Source organism: Pseudopodoces humilis, chromosome 5 (assembly GCF_049639895.1).
Source record: "Pseudopodoces humilis isolate 2021_Gansu_Grassland_sample_001 chromosome 5, ASM4963989v1, whole genome shotgun sequence".
Taxonomy (NCBI): domain Eukaryota; kingdom Metazoa; phylum Chordata; class Aves; order Passeriformes; family Paridae; genus Pseudopodoces; species Pseudopodoces humilis.
In genome coordinates, this window is record NC_142204.1 from 72,205,901 (window position 1) to 72,221,975 (window position 16,075).

At 60.8% G+C, this 16,075-nt stretch overlaps 2 protein-coding genes across 3 annotated transcripts in view; one reads left to right on the forward strand and one right to left on the reverse strand.

The window, feature by feature from the left end:
* Positions 1-608: 608 nt before the first annotated feature.
* LOC102106778 (acrosin-like) lies at positions 609-7,183 on the reverse strand. Its single transcript, XM_088055454.1, has 6 exons — positions 7,115-7,183; positions 3,419-3,660; positions 3,052-3,303; positions 2,157-2,422; positions 1,891-2,036; positions 609-1,212 (listed from the first exon to the last, which is right to left on the reverse strand). Exons 2-6 carry the CDS (start codon positions 3,487-3,489, stop codon positions 823-825), a joined length of 1,125 nt encoding a protein of 374 aa, XP_087911580.1. The 5' UTR covers positions 3,490-3,660; positions 7,115-7,183; the 3' UTR covers positions 609-822.
* Positions 7,184-8,545: 1,362 nt separating this feature from the next.
* SHANK3 (SH3 and multiple ankyrin repeat domains 3) overlaps positions 8,546-16,075 on the forward strand; it is a 158,855-nt gene continuing 151,325 nt past the window's right edge. For both annotated transcript variants that reach the window (XM_088054770.1, XM_088054771.1), the window contains exon 1: positions 8,546-8,592. The gene's annotated coding sequence lies outside the window, so the exon portion shown is untranslated. The remainder of the gene's footprint in view (positions 8,593-16,075) is intronic.

Sequence of the window (16,075 nt, forward strand, 5' to 3'; positions counted from 1 at the left end):
TATATGTTATATATAATATATCATATATTATATATTGTGAACTGTATATTGCATATTATTTATTTTATATTACATATTACATATTACATATTACATATAACGTATTATGTATTATATATTACATATTATGTATTACATACTATGTATTATCTATGAAATATGATATATATGATATAATATATATTATATATTATATATTATATATTGTGTATTGTATATTGTATATTATGTATTATGTATTATCTATTATCTATTATTATATAATTTATTGTATAATATACACTATATAATATATACTATATACTATATAATATATTACATATTATATATTATATATTATGCATTATATATTATATATTATATAGTATATATTATATATTATATATTATATAGTATATAGTATATGTTATATGTTATATGTTATATATTATATATTATATATTATATATTATATATTATATATTATATATTATATATTATGCATTATATATTATATATTATATCATATATTATATATTATGTATTATGTATTATATGTTTTATATTATGTATTATGTATTATATATTATGTATAACATGTTATATATATTTGATCCCAAATAGTCCCATCCCTGTTTTCCCCAGGACAAGGAACTGGACAAGGTGGAGAAGTGGGAATAGGAACAACTCTATTTCAATCCAAAGTGGATTCACGGTCGGGGCGGGCGCAGGGGTCAGCGTGGGCAGGGCCCAGCAGCCCTGGGCACCGGGGCTGACCTTGGCCCCACAGCCACGGCCCCGGCTGGGAACGCTCGCCACAACTGGATCAGCTCATCCCGCTGCTCAGGCTTTCTTTCCTTTCAGGAACTGCAGGAGCTCCAGCAGCAGGTTCAGGAATTTCCCCAGGATCTGTTGTTGGTATGAAAGGTCCGTAGATTCCCCCGTGACCGCTGGGTTGGGGTTCTCCAGATTGCTAAAATCCGAGTCTGGCTCTGGCTCCGGTTCCAGCTCCAGCTCCAGGGACAGGGTTGGGAGTGGCTCTGGTGGAGGAACATCAGCTTCTGGTGGGAGCAATCCCATCTGGACCTGGATCCAGGTGTGGAAGTGCTGGCTGGACGTGAACACCCCGGGTCGCTTGGCCCCGGCGCAGCCTCGGCCCCAGCTGGCCAGTCCCACCAGCCAGAAGTAGTCACCAACGTTGTCCTTGCAGACCAGGGGACCCCCGCTGTCCCCCTGCACCAGGAGAGAGGGGTCAGGAGCTGCTGCCAGCCCTGGGCCTGGCCCTTCCCATCCCAACCCCTTCCAGAGCCGCATTCCCGGCTGCATTCCCATGGAAAGGCTCCGCTCTGGAGGCTCCAGCCTGGAGCAGGATGGGGCTGGCTCGGGCTGGGCTCATCCAGGGCTGGTCAGGGAAGGGAAATTCCTGGATCTCCACACCTGGGGCTGCCGGGAGCGCTGGCTGGGCTGGGTGGGCGCAGTGCCAGGCCTTGGGGACAAGGGGACAACAGGCAGGGACACACGGATGGGGCAGGGACAGCCGGCAGTGGTGGGACCTTGGGGCTGGGAGGGCACCGGGCCAGGGCCAGGCGGGGCCAGGTCCTGTTTGGGGTCAGGGGTCCCTGGGCTGGCTCTGAGGGGTCCCAGGGGGTCTCTGGGCTGGCTCTGAGGAGTTCCAGGGGGTCCCTGGGCTATCTCTGAGGGGTTTGAGAGGATCCCTGGGCTGGCTCTGAGAGGTTCCAGGGAGTCCCTGGGCTGGCTCTGAGGGGTCCCAGGGGGTCCCTGGGCTGGCTCTGAAGGGTTCCAGGGGATCCTGTTTGGGATCAGGGGTCCCTGGGATAGATGTGAGGGGTCCCAGGGGTCCCTGGGCTGGCTCGGAGGGGTTCCAGGGGGTCCCTGGCCCCGCGCCCGCACCTGGCAGGTGTCGATGCCGCCCCGCGGGTACCCCGCGCACAGGTCCTGGGGGTGCACGGCCCCCCCGTACCAGCGGCTGCTGTTGCACAGCTGGACGTCGATGAGCCGCACCTTGGCCTCCTGCAGCACCAGGCGCGGCCCGGGAGCTGCGGGCACAGAGGGCTCTGAGCACCGAAACCTCGGGGGGCCCCGCGGGGCCCGGCCCAGCCCCGGGGCTCCGGGCCGAGCCCCCCGCAGCCCCGGGCCCTGTCCCGGCGGGCACTGACCGCTGTCCGGGCTGGCTCTCCAGCCCGCGATGAAGCACGTTCTGAGCTCGGGCACTGCCAGGGAGCTGTCGGGCACGCAGCCCAGCTGGATGTAGTCGCTGCACTCCACGGGCTGGTCCAGCTGCAGCAGAGCGATGTTGTTCCTGGCCGTGGCCGGGTTGTAGTGTTGGTGCACCAGGAGCCTCAGGATGTGGCGAAGCTCGGCCTCGGGGCCCGGCTGGCTCAGATCTGTGGCTCCGATCACCACTTCCCACCTGGAGGTGTCCCTGAGGAGGAGATGGAGAAAGGATGGATGGAGCAGAGCCGCAGGATGCGGCAGCGCAATTCCCTTCCCGTGCTGAGCACCTCCCTGTGCTGGGGGGACATCCCTGACCCTCGAGTGGGGACATCCCTGACCCTCAAGTGGGGACATCCGTGAACCTCCTGTGGGGACATCCCTGTCCTTCCTGTGAGGACATCCCTGTCCTTACTGTGGGGACATCCCTGTCCTTACTGTGGGGACATCCCTGTCCTTACTGTGGGGACATCCCTGACCCAGCTGTGGGGACATCCCTGACCCTCGAGTGGGGACATCCCTGACCCTGCTGTGGGGACATCCCTGTCCTTACTGTGGGGACATCCCTGTCCTTCCTTATGGGGACATTCCTGTCCCTGTTTTGGGGACAACCCTGTCTCTTCTTTGGGGACATCTCTGACCCTCCTGTGGGGACATCCCCAACCCTGCTGAGGGAACATCCCTGACCCTGTCTTGGGGACATGCCCATTCCTCCTGTGGGGACATTCCTGACCCTGTTTTGAGGACACCCCTGATCCCCCTCTGGGGACATCCTTGATCCTGCTTTGGGGACATCCCTGTCCCATTTCTGGGGACATCCCCATCCCTGCCTCTCCTTACCCAGTCCCCACGAAGCAGTGTGCCACCGTGAGCACCCACTGGGGGTGGATGAGGGCCCCGGAGCACATGTGCCACGTGCCGTTCTCCAGCCGGGCCTGGATGCTGACGATGCCGGGCCAGGCCCCCGGGTGCACCCCGGTGCCACCCCCATCCTGCGAGGCTCCGTCCAAAGGTTTGTAATCGCCGTCCAGGGAATATTCCAGAAGCTCGGAGCTGTGGTCGAAGGCCATGGGCCGGAGCCCGCAGGTCCCTCTGGAAGCACAAAGCCATCGGTGCCCTGCTTGGGGACAGCGGGGACAGGGACCCCCGAGGGGCTCATCCGTGCCAGGACAGCCCCGAGTGTCCCCGAGCCCCCGGGGCCACCGACCTGCAGGTGTCCCACGTGCCCCCCACGGGCCGGGCCAGGGCCAGCAGGACGAGCAGGGCCAGCAGAGCCATCGGTGCCAGCGCAGGTGGCAGAGGCGGAGCGGAGCTGTCACCTCTGGTGGCCCTGGCAGTGCCACCGGCCCGGGCTGATGTCACAGAGGGGCAGCTCGGAGGGTGGAACCTTGGAGCGGTGGCGCTGCCGGGGGGACCTTGGTGACAGCGGTGTCACCTCCCGCGCTGGGCCTGCGCTGGTGGAGCCCTGAAATGAAACACAGAGAGAGCTGCGGCCTTAAGTAATTCATTATTAGGGCTCTCGTGGCTTCCCAATCCCAATCCCAATCCCATTCCTGATATCATTCCCAATCCCATTCCCAATCCCATTCCTGATATCATTCCCAATCCCATTCCCAATCCCATTCTCGATCCCATTCCCAGTCCCATTCCCGATCCCATTCCTGTGTGAGGCTGTGGCCCCATTCCCAGCATCCCAGCACCCCCACGTGTTTTCCCAAGTAGAAATTCCCATTCCTGATTCCCATTCCCAATCCCATTCCCGGTCCCATTCCCGGTCCCATTCCTGTGTGAGGATCCAGCTCCATTCTCACCACCAGCGCCCCCACGTGTTTTCCCGAGCAGGAATTCCCATTCCTGATCCAATTCCCGATCCCATTCCCGCTCAAGGATCTGACCCCATTCCCACCATCCCCCGTGTTTTCCCAAGCAGGAATTCCCATTCCCGATCCCATTCCCGATCCCATTCCCAATCCCATTCCTGATCCCATTCCCATCATCCCCGCTCCCATTCCCTCCCTGCCCCACTGGGATTCATTCCCAGCTCTGTGGGGCCACTGGAATTGTCCCAGCTCCTTGGCGAGCTCCCGGAATCCCAGAATTCGGGAATCCCGGAATTTGGGGAATCCCAGAATTTGGGAAGCCTGGAATTTGGAAATCCTGGAATTCGGGAATCCTGGAATTTGGGAATCCTGGAATTTGGGAATACTGGAATTCGGGAATCCTGGAATTTGGGAATACTGTAATTCAGGAATCCCAGAATTTGAGAATCCTGGAATTTGGGAATCCTGGAATTTGGGAATCCCAGAATTTGGGAATCCTGGAACTTGGGAATCCTGGAATTTGGGAATCCTGGAATTGGGGAATCCTGGAATTGGGGAATCCTGGAATTTGAGAATCCCAGAATTTGGGAATCCCGGAATTCAGGAATCCCGGAATTTGGGAATCCTGGAATTTGGGAATCCTGGAACTTGGGAATCCCAGAATTTGGGAATCCTGGAATTTGGGGAATCCCAGAATTCAGGAATCCCGGAATTTGAAATCCTGGAATTTGGGAATCCTGGAATTTGGGAATCCCAGAATTTGGGAATCCTGGAATTTGGGAATCCCAGAATTCGGGAATCCCAGAATTTTGAAATCCTGGAATTTGGGAATCCTGGAATTTGGGAATTCTGGAATTTGGGAATCCCAGAATTTAGGAATCCTGGAATTTTGAAATCCTGGAATTTGGGAATCCCAGAATTCGGGAGCAGCCCGCAGGGAGCGGCGCTTTCTCAGCTCTCCCGAAGGAAATCCGGGAAGTTTCCTTTCCATGAGGATAAAAAATCCCAAAAATACCCCCAAAATTCCCAATGGAAATTTCCGGATCCCGAGCAAAGGACAAATCCTGGCGCCGCTCCCGGGGACAGCGGGGACCAGGAAGGGACACAAATTCCAGGTGTGGACTTGTCCCCAGGGCCTGGGGACAAGAGTAGGGACAAAGGTGACAGCTCTGGCGGTGACACTGCCATGGCGACACTGCCAGGTGACACTGCCGGGTGGCACTGCCAGGGTGGCATTGCCAGGAGCCTGATGGCACTGCCAGGTGACACTGCCAGGGTGACACTGCCAGGGGACAGGGTGACATGGCCAGGGTGGCATTGCCAGGGACCAGGGTGGCACTGCCAGGGTGACACTGCCAGGAGCCAGGTGACACTGCCAGGTGGCACTGCCGGGTGACACTGCCAGGGTGACACTGCTGGGTGGCATTGCCATGGTGACACTGCTGGGTGACATGACCAGGGTGACACGGCCGGGGTGGCAATGCCAGGGTGACACTGCCAGGAGCCGGGTGACACTGCCAGGGGCCAGGGTGACACTGCCAGGTGACACTGCCAGGGTGACACTGCCAGGGTGACACTGCCGGCTGGCACTGCTGGGTGACACTGCCAGGAGCCGGGTGAGTGCCAGGGTGACACTGCCAGGGTGACACTGCCAGGTGACACTGCCAGGGGCCAGGGTGACACTGCCGGGTGACACTGCCAGGGTGACACTGCCAGGGTGACACTGCCGGGTGGCACTGCCAGGGTGACACTGCCAGGGGCCAGGGTGACACTGCCGGGTGGCACTGCTGGGTGGCACTGCCAGGGTGACACTGCCAGGTGGCACTGCCAGGGTGACACTGCCAGGGGCCAGGGTGACACTGCCGGGTGGCACTGCTGGGTGGCACTGCCAGGAGCCGGGTGACACTGCCAGAAGGTGGCAGCAGCCACGGTCCGGGGTCGCACTGCCAGGGGCCAGGGTGACACTGTCGGGGGCCAGGGTGGCACGGCCAGGAAGTGGCAGGAGCTGGGGTGGCACTGCCAGGGTGACACTGCCAAGAGCCGGGTGACACTGCCAGGATGACACTGTCAGGGGTCAGGGTGACACTGTCGGGGGGCCAGGGTGACACTGCCGGGTGACACTGCCGAAGTGGCACTGCCGGGGGGCGGTGGCAGCAGCCAGGGTGGCGCAGGTGTCACACGGCTGAGCTTCTGCAGGGGACAGCTGGAGGGACAGAGGGGACATCCATGGGACAGGAAAAGGGGGCAGGGGGACAGTCAGGGGACATAAAGGGGGGCAGGGCGACATCAAGGGGACAGGAAAAGGGGGCAGGGGGACATCCAGGGGACATCCAGGGGACAGGAAAGGGGGGCAGAGGGACAGGAAAAGGGGACATCCAGGGGACAGGAAAGGGGGGCAGGGGGACAGTCAGGTGACAGGAAAGGGGGGACAGGGACATCCAGGGGGGACAGCTGGAGGGGTCTGGAGACAGTCAGGGGACAGGGGAGGGGACATGGGGACACCCATGGGGCGGGGGTGAGTCCCTCCAGCCATGCCAAGGGTGGCAGCGCCGTGACGTGGCCCTGTGCCCGGCCGGAGCTGTGACCTTGTCCCCGTGTCCCCAAGGGTGGCAGCGCCGTGACGTGGCCCTGTGCCCGGCCGGAGCTGTGACCCACCCCCGTGTCCCTGTGTCCCTTTGTCCCCGTGTCCCTTTGTCCCCGTGTCCTTTTGTCACTCTGTCCCTCTGTCCCCGTGTCCCTCTGTCCCCATGTCCCTTTGTCCCCGTGTCCCATTGTCCCCGTGTCCCATTGTCCCCGTGTCCCTCTGTCCCCGTGTCCCTCTGTCCCCATGTCCCTTTGTCCCCGTGTCCCATTGTCCCCGTGTCCCATTGTCCCCGTGTCCCTCTGTCCCCGTGTCCCTCTGTCCCCGTGTCCCTCTGTCCGGGCCGTGCTGCCGGAATGTCCCCACCCGGGTCTGTCCAGGCTCTGTCCCGGCTCTGTCCTGTACAGGCTCTGTCCCGCACCGGCTCTGTCCTGGGTCTGTCCCGTACCGGCTCTGTCCTGGGTCTGTCCCGTACCGGCTCTGTCCTGGGTCTGTCCCGTACCGGCTCTGTCCCCACTCGGGTCTGTCCCGTACCGGGTCTGTCCTGGGTCTGTCCCGTACCGGCTCTGTCCTGGGTCTGTCCCGTACCAGCTCTGTCCCCACTCGGGTCTGTCCCGTACCGGGTCTGTCCCCACTCGGGTCTGTCCCCACTCGGCTCTGTCCCCACTCGGGTCTGTCCCGTACCGGGTCTGTCCCCACTCGGGTCTGTCCCCACTCGGGTCTGTCCCGTACCGGCTCTGTCCTGGGTCTGTCCCGTACCGGCTCTGTCCCCACTCGGGTCTGTCCCGTACCGGCTCTGTCCCCACTCGGGTCTGTCCCGTGCCGGGTCTGTCCTGGATCTGTCCCGTACCGGGTCTGTCCCCACTCGGGTCTGTCCCGTACCGGGTCTGTCCCGTGCCGGGTCTGTCCCCACTCGGGTCTGTCCCGTACCGGGTCTGTCCTGGATCTGTCCCGTACCGGGTCTGTCCCCACTCGGGTCTGTCCCCACTCGGCTCTGTCCCCACTCGGGTCTGTCCCGTGCTGCGTTTGTCCCGCCCGGGTCCCTCAGGAAGGGACAATCCCGGTCCCTCCAAGGTGTTTCCTGTGCTCCTGATAGGGCCTGGCCCGCGTCCGGAGCTGGCACTGACCCCAAAGCTGGCACTGACCCCAAAGTTGGGACTGACCCCAAATCTGGCACTGACCCCAAATCTGGCACTGACCCCAAAGATGACACTGCCCCCAAAGATGACACTGCCCCCAAAGATGACACTGACCCCAAATCTGGCACTGACCCCAAAGTTGGGACTGACCCCAAAGCTGGCACTGACCCCAAATCTGGCACTGACCCCAAAGATGACACTGCCCCCAAAGATGACACTGCCCCCAAAGATGACACTGACCCCAAATCTGGCACTGACCCCAAAGTTGGGACTGACCCCAAAGCTGGCACTGACCCCAAATCTGGCACTGACCCACATTCCCCTGTCACCCGCAGTCGCCCGTGCCCCCCGTGCCCCCCTGTGCCCCCTGTGCCCCGTCCCCATCGGCAGTGTCCCGATCTGTCCTGGTGGGTTCCCCACTCTGTCCCGGTGGGTTCCCCACTCTGTCCCCTCCCGTGTCCCCCGCTGTCCCCTCGGGTTCCCCGCGCTGTCCCCTCGGGTTCCCCGCGCTGTCCCCTCGTGTTCCCCCCGCTGTCCCCTCCCGTGCCCCCCGCTGTCCCCTCGGGTTCCCCGCTCTGTCCCCTCGGGTTCCCCGCGCTGTCCCCTCCCGTGCCCCCCGCTTTCCCCTCCCGTGCCCCCCGCTGTCCCCTCCCGTGCCCCGCGCTGTCCCCTCGGTGCGGGCAGGACGCGGCCCGGCGGGGCGGTGGCCGGCGGTGCCGGTTGTCCCTTCCTGGCAGGAAAGGGGCCGAGCTGCTGCCGGAGCCGGGAGTTTCCTGCGGGATCCGGTCCCGCGGGCGCCAGCAGCGGAGCGGCCGCGGCCGGAGCAGGACCACCGAGACAGGTACCGGCACCGACCCGGCCCGGGGGGGGCTCCGGCCGCCCCCGGAACGCGATCTTGGGGGGCTCCCCCTCTCCCCAGCGCCGCTGTGGGGCCGGGACCACCGCGGCAGAACCCACGGAAGGGGCTGGGGCGGTGCCGCTGCCTCACCCCGGGGTCACCGGGATGGGTCCCGGAGCTCCGAGGAGGCAGGGGCGCCGCTCACGGTGCCCGGAGCGGGGGTGGGCGCTGCCCCCCGCCCCCCACGCCTCCCCCCGGGGGCTGTGGGGCGAATCCCCCATCGCGGGGTGTGGGGAACACCGCGACCAGCGGCAAGAACCGGGGAGCGTGGGATCCACCGGAGCTCGGCGGGTACCGGGAGCCCCGCGGAGCCGCTGAAGTTTTTCCGTGCGCCCGCCCCTTCCCGTGCGCACCGGGCTGGCCGTTGCCATGACAACTCCTAAAAACTGAGCCCCGCTGGCGGCGGCGGGGGCCGAACCCGCGGGGGATCCGCCGTGCGCGCCGCTCCCCGCCCGGCCCCGCCGCCGCCCCCGCCCCGCGCCGCTCCCGCCCCGCTCCGCCGCCGGCGGCCGCCGCGGCGATGGTGGCTCGGCCCGCCATCAGGTACCGGGGACACACCGGGGACACACCGGGGAGGCAGCGGGGAGAGGCGGAGAGCTCGGCGGGGGCGGCCGAGGGATGTGCGGGATGCACGGGATGTGCGGGATGGGATGTGCGGGGGGCCGCGGGTACCCGTGGGTGTCCCCGGGGCGTTCCGTGGGTACCCGTGGGTGTCCCCGGGGCGTTCCGCGGGTACCCGTGGGTGTCCCCGGGGCGTTCCGTGGGTGCCCGGGGGTGGGCGGAGGGAGGAGGCCGAGGCTCGGCATTCCAGGCTGGCACCGGGGAGCTGGGAATGGACAGCGAGGGTTGCCCGGCGAGCGTGGGATGATGCCGAGCGCTGCTGCTTTTTTTTCGCGGGGGGTTGGTGAGGGGAGAAAAGCGAAGAACGGGGTTTGCGGAGATGCGCTCGTGCTGGAGAGCCGCGATTTTGGGGAATTTTGGGGCTTTTGGGGGACGATTTTCCTGGGAATGGCAGGCAGCGCGTGCGGCAGGAGCGTTTTGGGGGAGGATTTTTTTTTTTTTGGACGAGGTTTTTTTTTTGGACGAGGCCTGGTGCTGATTTCGTGACTCTCCCCCACCCTCCCCCCGGTCGCGGTTTGGGCAGAACTGAGTGGATCTCCCCTCCAAAATCCCGATTTTTCCCGGGTGTGGGAGCTCAAGTTGTGCAGGGAGTTCCGTCTGGCGAGGCTCTGGAGCTGCTCCCCGCACTCAGGGGGTGCCGGACAGCCCCGAGCAGGAGGTTTTATGGGATTTATGGGATTTTGAGGGGGGTTGTGTTCCCCGCACTCAGGGGGTGCCGGACAGCCCCGAGCAGGAGGTTTTATGGGATTTATGGGATTTTGAGGGGGGTTGTGTTCCCCGCTGGGCCTCGGCTGGTAAATCCCCCACCCCCCAACGCCTTCAGCAGCCGCCGGAAAAGTGAATTTCCCCCTCTGTGCTCTTCCCAACCCGGCTCTGAGGATGGAGATCCCAGAGCTGAGCAGCTGCAGGTCCCCTCTGGATCTCCCCTGGACCAACTTCCCTAAAAAACTTCTGTCCCAGGGCTGACCTGTGGCTGACGGAGGCAGCGAATTCCCAAAATTCCTCTTACGTAACCCCGCGGGTTCTTTGTGCTTCCCGCACCTGCACAGGAGCTCTGGGCGAGGACAAAGGGGCAAAAAAAGAAACCGAGGAGGGGCTTTTTATTCCCGGAAAATGATCCTGGAATGGTTTGGGGCTGAAGGGAGTCGAGACTTCGTCCTGATCCATGGGCAGGGACAAATTTTTGCCCTCCCGAGTTGCTCCAACCTGGCCTTGGGAACTTCCAGGGATGGGGCATGGATGTAATTTTGGGGTTTTTTTTTAATTAATTCTTGGTTTGGGGTTGTTTTTTGGAACAGCCTAAATATCCCAACCAACGGATAATTCCTGAATATTCTCAATATTGCGGGAATTCTGCCGTGAATCATTCCCGGCCGATCCTCCTGTTGTGGTTGGTGCTGTTCGCTCTTGCTCTGGGCAGGGTGGAGTGCGCGAAACCAGCCCCCAAAACCCCCCCAAAACCCCCCAAAACCCCCCCCCAAAACCCCCCCAAAAATCCAGGAGCCCAACAGCGCTACGCTAGGGAAGGTTCTGCCGAGATTTCCAGCTCCTAAAAAATTCCAGCCTCCCCCGCGCGGCACCACGTGCGGGTGGCGAGGCACGTGTGGAGTGCGGGGAGGGAGGGAACACGGGATGGGGGTGGCCACGACCGGGGGGGGGGGGCTCCTTTTTTTCCCCCTCCTGCATTCCCGGGATGGAGCCCGAGCTCCTTTTCCCATCTCCCGCATTCCCGGGATGCAGCCCAGGCTCCTTTTCCCATCTCTCGGTGTTCCAGGGGGGAAACCTGGGCTCCTTTTTCCCCTCTCCTGTATTCCCGAGATGCAGCCCGAGCTCCTTTTCCCCCCTCCTGAATTCCCGGGGTGCAGCCCGAGCTGTTTTTCCCATCCCTCGGTGTTCCAGGGGGGAAACCTGGGCTCCTTTTTCCCCTCTCCTGCATTCCCGGGATAGAGCCCGAGCTCCTTTTCCCATCTCCCGCATTCCCGGGATGCAGCCCAGGCTCCTTTTCCCATCTCTCGGTGTTCCAGGAGGAAACCCGGGCTCCTTTTCCCTCTCACAGTTTCCAGGGAAGCAGCCCGAGCTCCTCTTCCCATTTCTCGGTGTTCCAGGGGGAAAACCTGGGCTCCTTTTCCCGTCTCTCGGTGTTCCAGGCTCCTTTTCCCATCTCTCCTGCATTCCAAGGGAACAGCTTGAACTCCCCCTCTCCTCTCCCATGTTCCAGGAGGAAAACCTGGGCTCTTTTTCCCACCTCCTGCATTACAGGGGGAAACCCAGGCTCCTTTTCCCCTCTCCCGCATTCCAGGGAACAGCTTGGACTCCCCCTCTCCTCTCACAGTTTCCAGGGAAGCAGCCCGAGCTCCTTTTCCCGTCTCTCGGTGTTCCAGGGGAAAACCCGGGTTCCCTTTTCCCATCTCCCGGTGTCCCAGGCTCCTTTTCCCATCTCCCGGTGTCCCAGGCTCCTTTTCCCATCTCCCGCATTCCAGGGAAGCAGCTTGGACTCCCCTTCTCCTCTCACAGTTTCCAGGGAAGCAGCCCGGGCTCCTTTTCCCCTCTCCTGCATTCCAGGGATGGAGCTCCCATCTCTCCTCTCCTATGTTCCAGGGGGAAACCCGGGCTCCTCTTCCCATCTCTCGGTGTTCCAGGGAAGCAGCTTGGACTCCCCCTCTCCTCTCACAGTTTCCAGGGAAGCAGCCCGAGCTCCTTTTCCCATTTCTCCATGTCCCAGGGAAGCAGCCCGAGCTCCTTTTCCCCTCTCCTGCATTCCAGGGAAGCAGCTTGTACTCCCCACTCTCCTCTCCCATGTTCCAGGAGGAAACCCGGGCTCCCTTTTCCCATCTCCCGGTGTCCCAGGCTCCTTTTCCCATCTCCCGCATTCCAGGGAAGCAGCTTGTACTCCCCACTCTCCTCTCCCATGTTCCAGGGGGAAAACCGGGGCTCCTCTTCCCATCTCCTGCATTCCAGGGAGAAACCCGAGCTCCTTTCCCCATCTCCCGGTGTTCCAGGCTCCTTTTCCCTTCCCTCCTTCATTCCAAGGGAACAGCTTGAACTCCCCTCTCTCCTCTCCCATGTTCCAGGGGGAAACCCGGGCTCCTCTTCCCATCTCTCGGTGTTCCAGGGAAGCAGCTTGGACTCCCCCTCTCCTCTCACAGTTTCCAGGGAAGCAGCCCGAGCTCCTTTTCCCATTTCTCCATGTCCCAGGGAAGCAGCCCAAGCTCCTTTTCCCCCTCTCCTGCATTCCAGGGAAGCAGCTTGTACTCCCCACTCTCCTCTCCCATGTTCCAGGAGGAAACCCGGGCTCCCTTTTCCCATCTCCCGGTGTCCCAGGCTCCTTTTCCCATCTCCCGCATTCCAGGGAAGCAGCTTGGACTCCCCTTCTCCTCTCACAGTTTCCAGGGAAGCAGCCCGGGCTCCTTTTCCCCTCTCTCAGTGTTCCAGGGGGAAAACCTGGGCTCCTTTTCTCATCTTCTACATTCCGGGGAAGCAACCCGAGCTCCTTTTCCCATCTCCCGCATTCCCAGAAAGCAGCTTGGACTCCCCTTCTCCTCTCACAGTTTCCAGGGAAGCAGCCCGGGCTCCTTTTCCCATCTTTCGGTGTTCCAGGAGGAAACCCGGGCTCTTTTTCCCAACTCCTGCATTCCCAGGATGCAGCCCGAGCTCCTTTTCCCATCTCCCGATGTTCCAAGCTCCCTTTCCCCACCTCTCGGTGTTCCAGGCTCCTGTTCCCTTCTCTCCCGCATTCCCTGGAAGCAGCCCGGGCTCCCTTCCCCTCTCCCAGTATTCCAGAGGGGGAATTCCGTTTTCCCGCCGTGAAGGGATTTGGGATGGGATTGAGCTCCGGGAAGAGCCCGGACAGGGATTTGTGCTCAGCAGGGATGAGGCAGCGGGGCCGCTCCTGGATTTTCCAGGGAAAAGCCACGGATGGAGGGTCCCTGGAGCGCTCCGGGAGAAGAATTGGGATGAGCAGAGCCAGGGAACAGGGACAGGGAGTGGGATGTGCTGCTCCAGCTTTTCCCGTGGCTCCAGGAGCACCAGGAACTCTGGGATGCAGTGGGGACCCGTGGGGTGGCATTCCCTGAATTCCCTGAATTCCCTGAATTCCCTGAATCCCTGAAATCCCTGAAATCCCCTGAATTCCCCCGAATCCCTGAATTCCCCCGGATCCTGGAATTCCCCAAATCCCTGAATCCTGTGACTCCCCTGAATCCCCCAAATTCCCCCAAATCCCTGAATCCCCTGAATTCCCCCGGATCCCGGAATCCCCGAGTCCCTGAATCCCCTGAATTCTCCCGGATCCCGGAATCCCCTGGCTCCCCTGGATCCCCTGAATCCCTGACTCCCTCGAATTCATCCGGATTCTGAAATCCCTGAATTTCCCCGGATCCCGGAATCCCCTGAATCTCCGAATTCCCCAAATTCCTTTGGATCCCTGGATCCTCTGAATCCCCCATTTCCCCCAGATCCCGGGATCCCCTGAATCCCCCAAATCCCGGGATCCCCCCAATCCCCCGATCCCCTGAATCCTCTGAATCCCCCGAATCCCCAGATTCCCTGAATTCCCCCAAGTCCCTGAATTCCCTGAATTTCCCCGGCTCCTGGGATCCTCTGGCTCCCCCAAATCCCCGGATCCCCAGATCCCCTGAATCCCCTGGATCCCCAGAATCCTCTGGATCCCCGAATTCCCTGAATTCCCCCAGATCCCGGGATCCCCTGAATCCCCCAAATATGCGGATCCCCTGAATCCCTTGAATCCCTGAATTCCCTGAATCTTCTGAATCCCCCTGAATTCCCCGGGATCCCGGGATCCCCCAGCACGGCTGGGGGAGCACCGAGCGTCCCTCAGCATATCCCACTGGCAGGGGCAGCGTGAGAATGGGAATGGGAACGGGAACGGGAATGGGGACGGGAATGGGGACGGGAATGGGAATGGGAATGGGAATGGGAATGGGAATGGGGATGGGAATGGGATTGGGAATGGGAATGGGAATGGGGATGGGAATGGGATTGGGAATGGGAATGGGAATGGGAATGGGAATGGGAATGGGAATGGGAATGGGGATGGGAATGGGAATGGGAATGGGAATGGGAATGGGAATGGGGATGGGAATGGGATTGGGAATGGGAATGGGAATGGGGATGGGAATGGGAATGGGAATGGGGATGGGAATGGGATTGGGAATGGGAATGGGAATGGAAATGGGGACGGGAATGGGAATGGGAATGGGAATGGGAATGGGAATGGGAATGGGAACGGGAATGGGGATGGGAATGGGAATGGGAAGAGAACGGGAATGGGGGATGGCACGGCCTCTGTGGGAGCCCCACAGCCCTGGCAGGGGTGCCAGGCCTGGGGACAGCAGTGGCAGAGGGTGGCAGAAGGTGACAGAGGGTGACAGAGGGTGGCAGAGGGTGACAGGTGGTGGCAGAAGGTGGCAGAGGGTGACAGAGGGTGGCAGAGGGTGACAGGTGGTGGCAGAGGGTGGCAGCAGGTGACAGAGGGTGGCAGCAGTGGCAGAAGGTGGCAGAGGTGGCAGCGGTGGCAGAATGTGTCATCTGGTGGCAGCGGGTGGCACTGGTGGCTGTGGGTGGCAGTGCCAGGCCCGGTGACACAGGTGGCACTGGTGACACTGGTGACAGTGGTGATACCAGTGACAGTGCCAGGCCTGGTGACACTGGTGACACTGGTGACACAGGTGACAGTGCCAGGCGTGGTGACACCAGTGACAGGTGACACTGGTGGCAATGGTGACACTGGTGACAGTGCCAGGCCCAGTGACACCGGTGACACAGGTGACAGTGCCAGGCCTGGTGGCACAGGTGACACAGGTGACACTGGTGACACAGGTGACACAGGTGACAGTGCCAGGCCTGGTGACACAGGTGGCACTGGTGACACAGGTGACACAGGTGACAGTGCCAGGCCTGGTGACACAGGTGGCACAGGTGACACAGGTGACACTGGTGACAGTGCCAGGCCTGGTGACACAGGTGTCACTGGTGACACAGGTGACAGTGCCAGGCCTGGTGACACAGGTGACACAGGTGACACAGGTGACAGTGCCAGGCCTGGTGACACAGGTGACACAGGTGACACTGGTGACAGTGCCAGGCCTGGTGACACAGGTGTCACTGGTGACACAGGTGACACAGGTGACAGTGCCAGGCCTGGTGACACAGGTGACACTGGTGACAGTGCCAGGCCTGGTGACACAGGTGACACTGGTGACAGTGCCAGGCCTGGTGACACAGGTGACACAGGTGACACAGGTGACAGTGCCAGGCCTGGTGACACAGGTGACACAGGTGACACAGGTGACAGTGCCAGGCCTGGTGACACAGGTGACACAGGTGACACTGGTGACAGTGCCAGGCCTGGTGACACAGGTGTCACTGGTGACACAGGTGACACAGGTGACAGTGCCAGGCCTGGTGACACAGGTGGCACTGGTGACACAGGTGACAGTGCCAGGCCGCCGCGCTGGCGCTGGCCGGGCCGGGCGGGGTAACCTGAGCTGCGGGAGCAGAGCGGCCGCTGCTTCTCATGAATTATTGACAGAGCCTGGGGCTCGGTGACACCGAGGCCACCGGCACAGCTCGGGGACACTGGCACAGCTCGGGGACACCGGCACAGCTTGGGGACACTGGCGCAGCTCGGGGACACCGGCACAGCTGGGGGACACCGGCATGGCTCGGGGACACTGGGGTGTCTTGGTGACATAGGGTGTAGCCACCAGAGTGGCCCTGGCATGTGGCTTGGGGACACTGGGGTGGCTCAGTGACACTGAGGTGGCTTGGGGACACCAGGCTGGCC

What these genes read in the sequence shown, in the direction of transcription:
- LOC102106778 (XM_088055454.1), bottom strand. Translation starts at nt 3,489, where the DNA reads ATGGCTCTGCTGGCCCTGCTCGTCCTGCTGGCCCTGGCCCGGCCCGTG. An exon ending in GGCACGTGGGACACCTGCAG is followed by an intron (nt 3,304 to 3,418) that starts GTCGGTGGCCCC and finishes TTGTGCTTCCAG; the next exon opens with AGGGACCTGCGGGCTCCGGC. An exon ending in GCGGCATCGACACCTGCCAG is followed by an intron (nt 1,213 to 1,890) that starts GTGCGGGCGCGG and finishes CTCCTGGTGCAG; the next exon opens with GGGGACAGCGGGGGTCCCCT.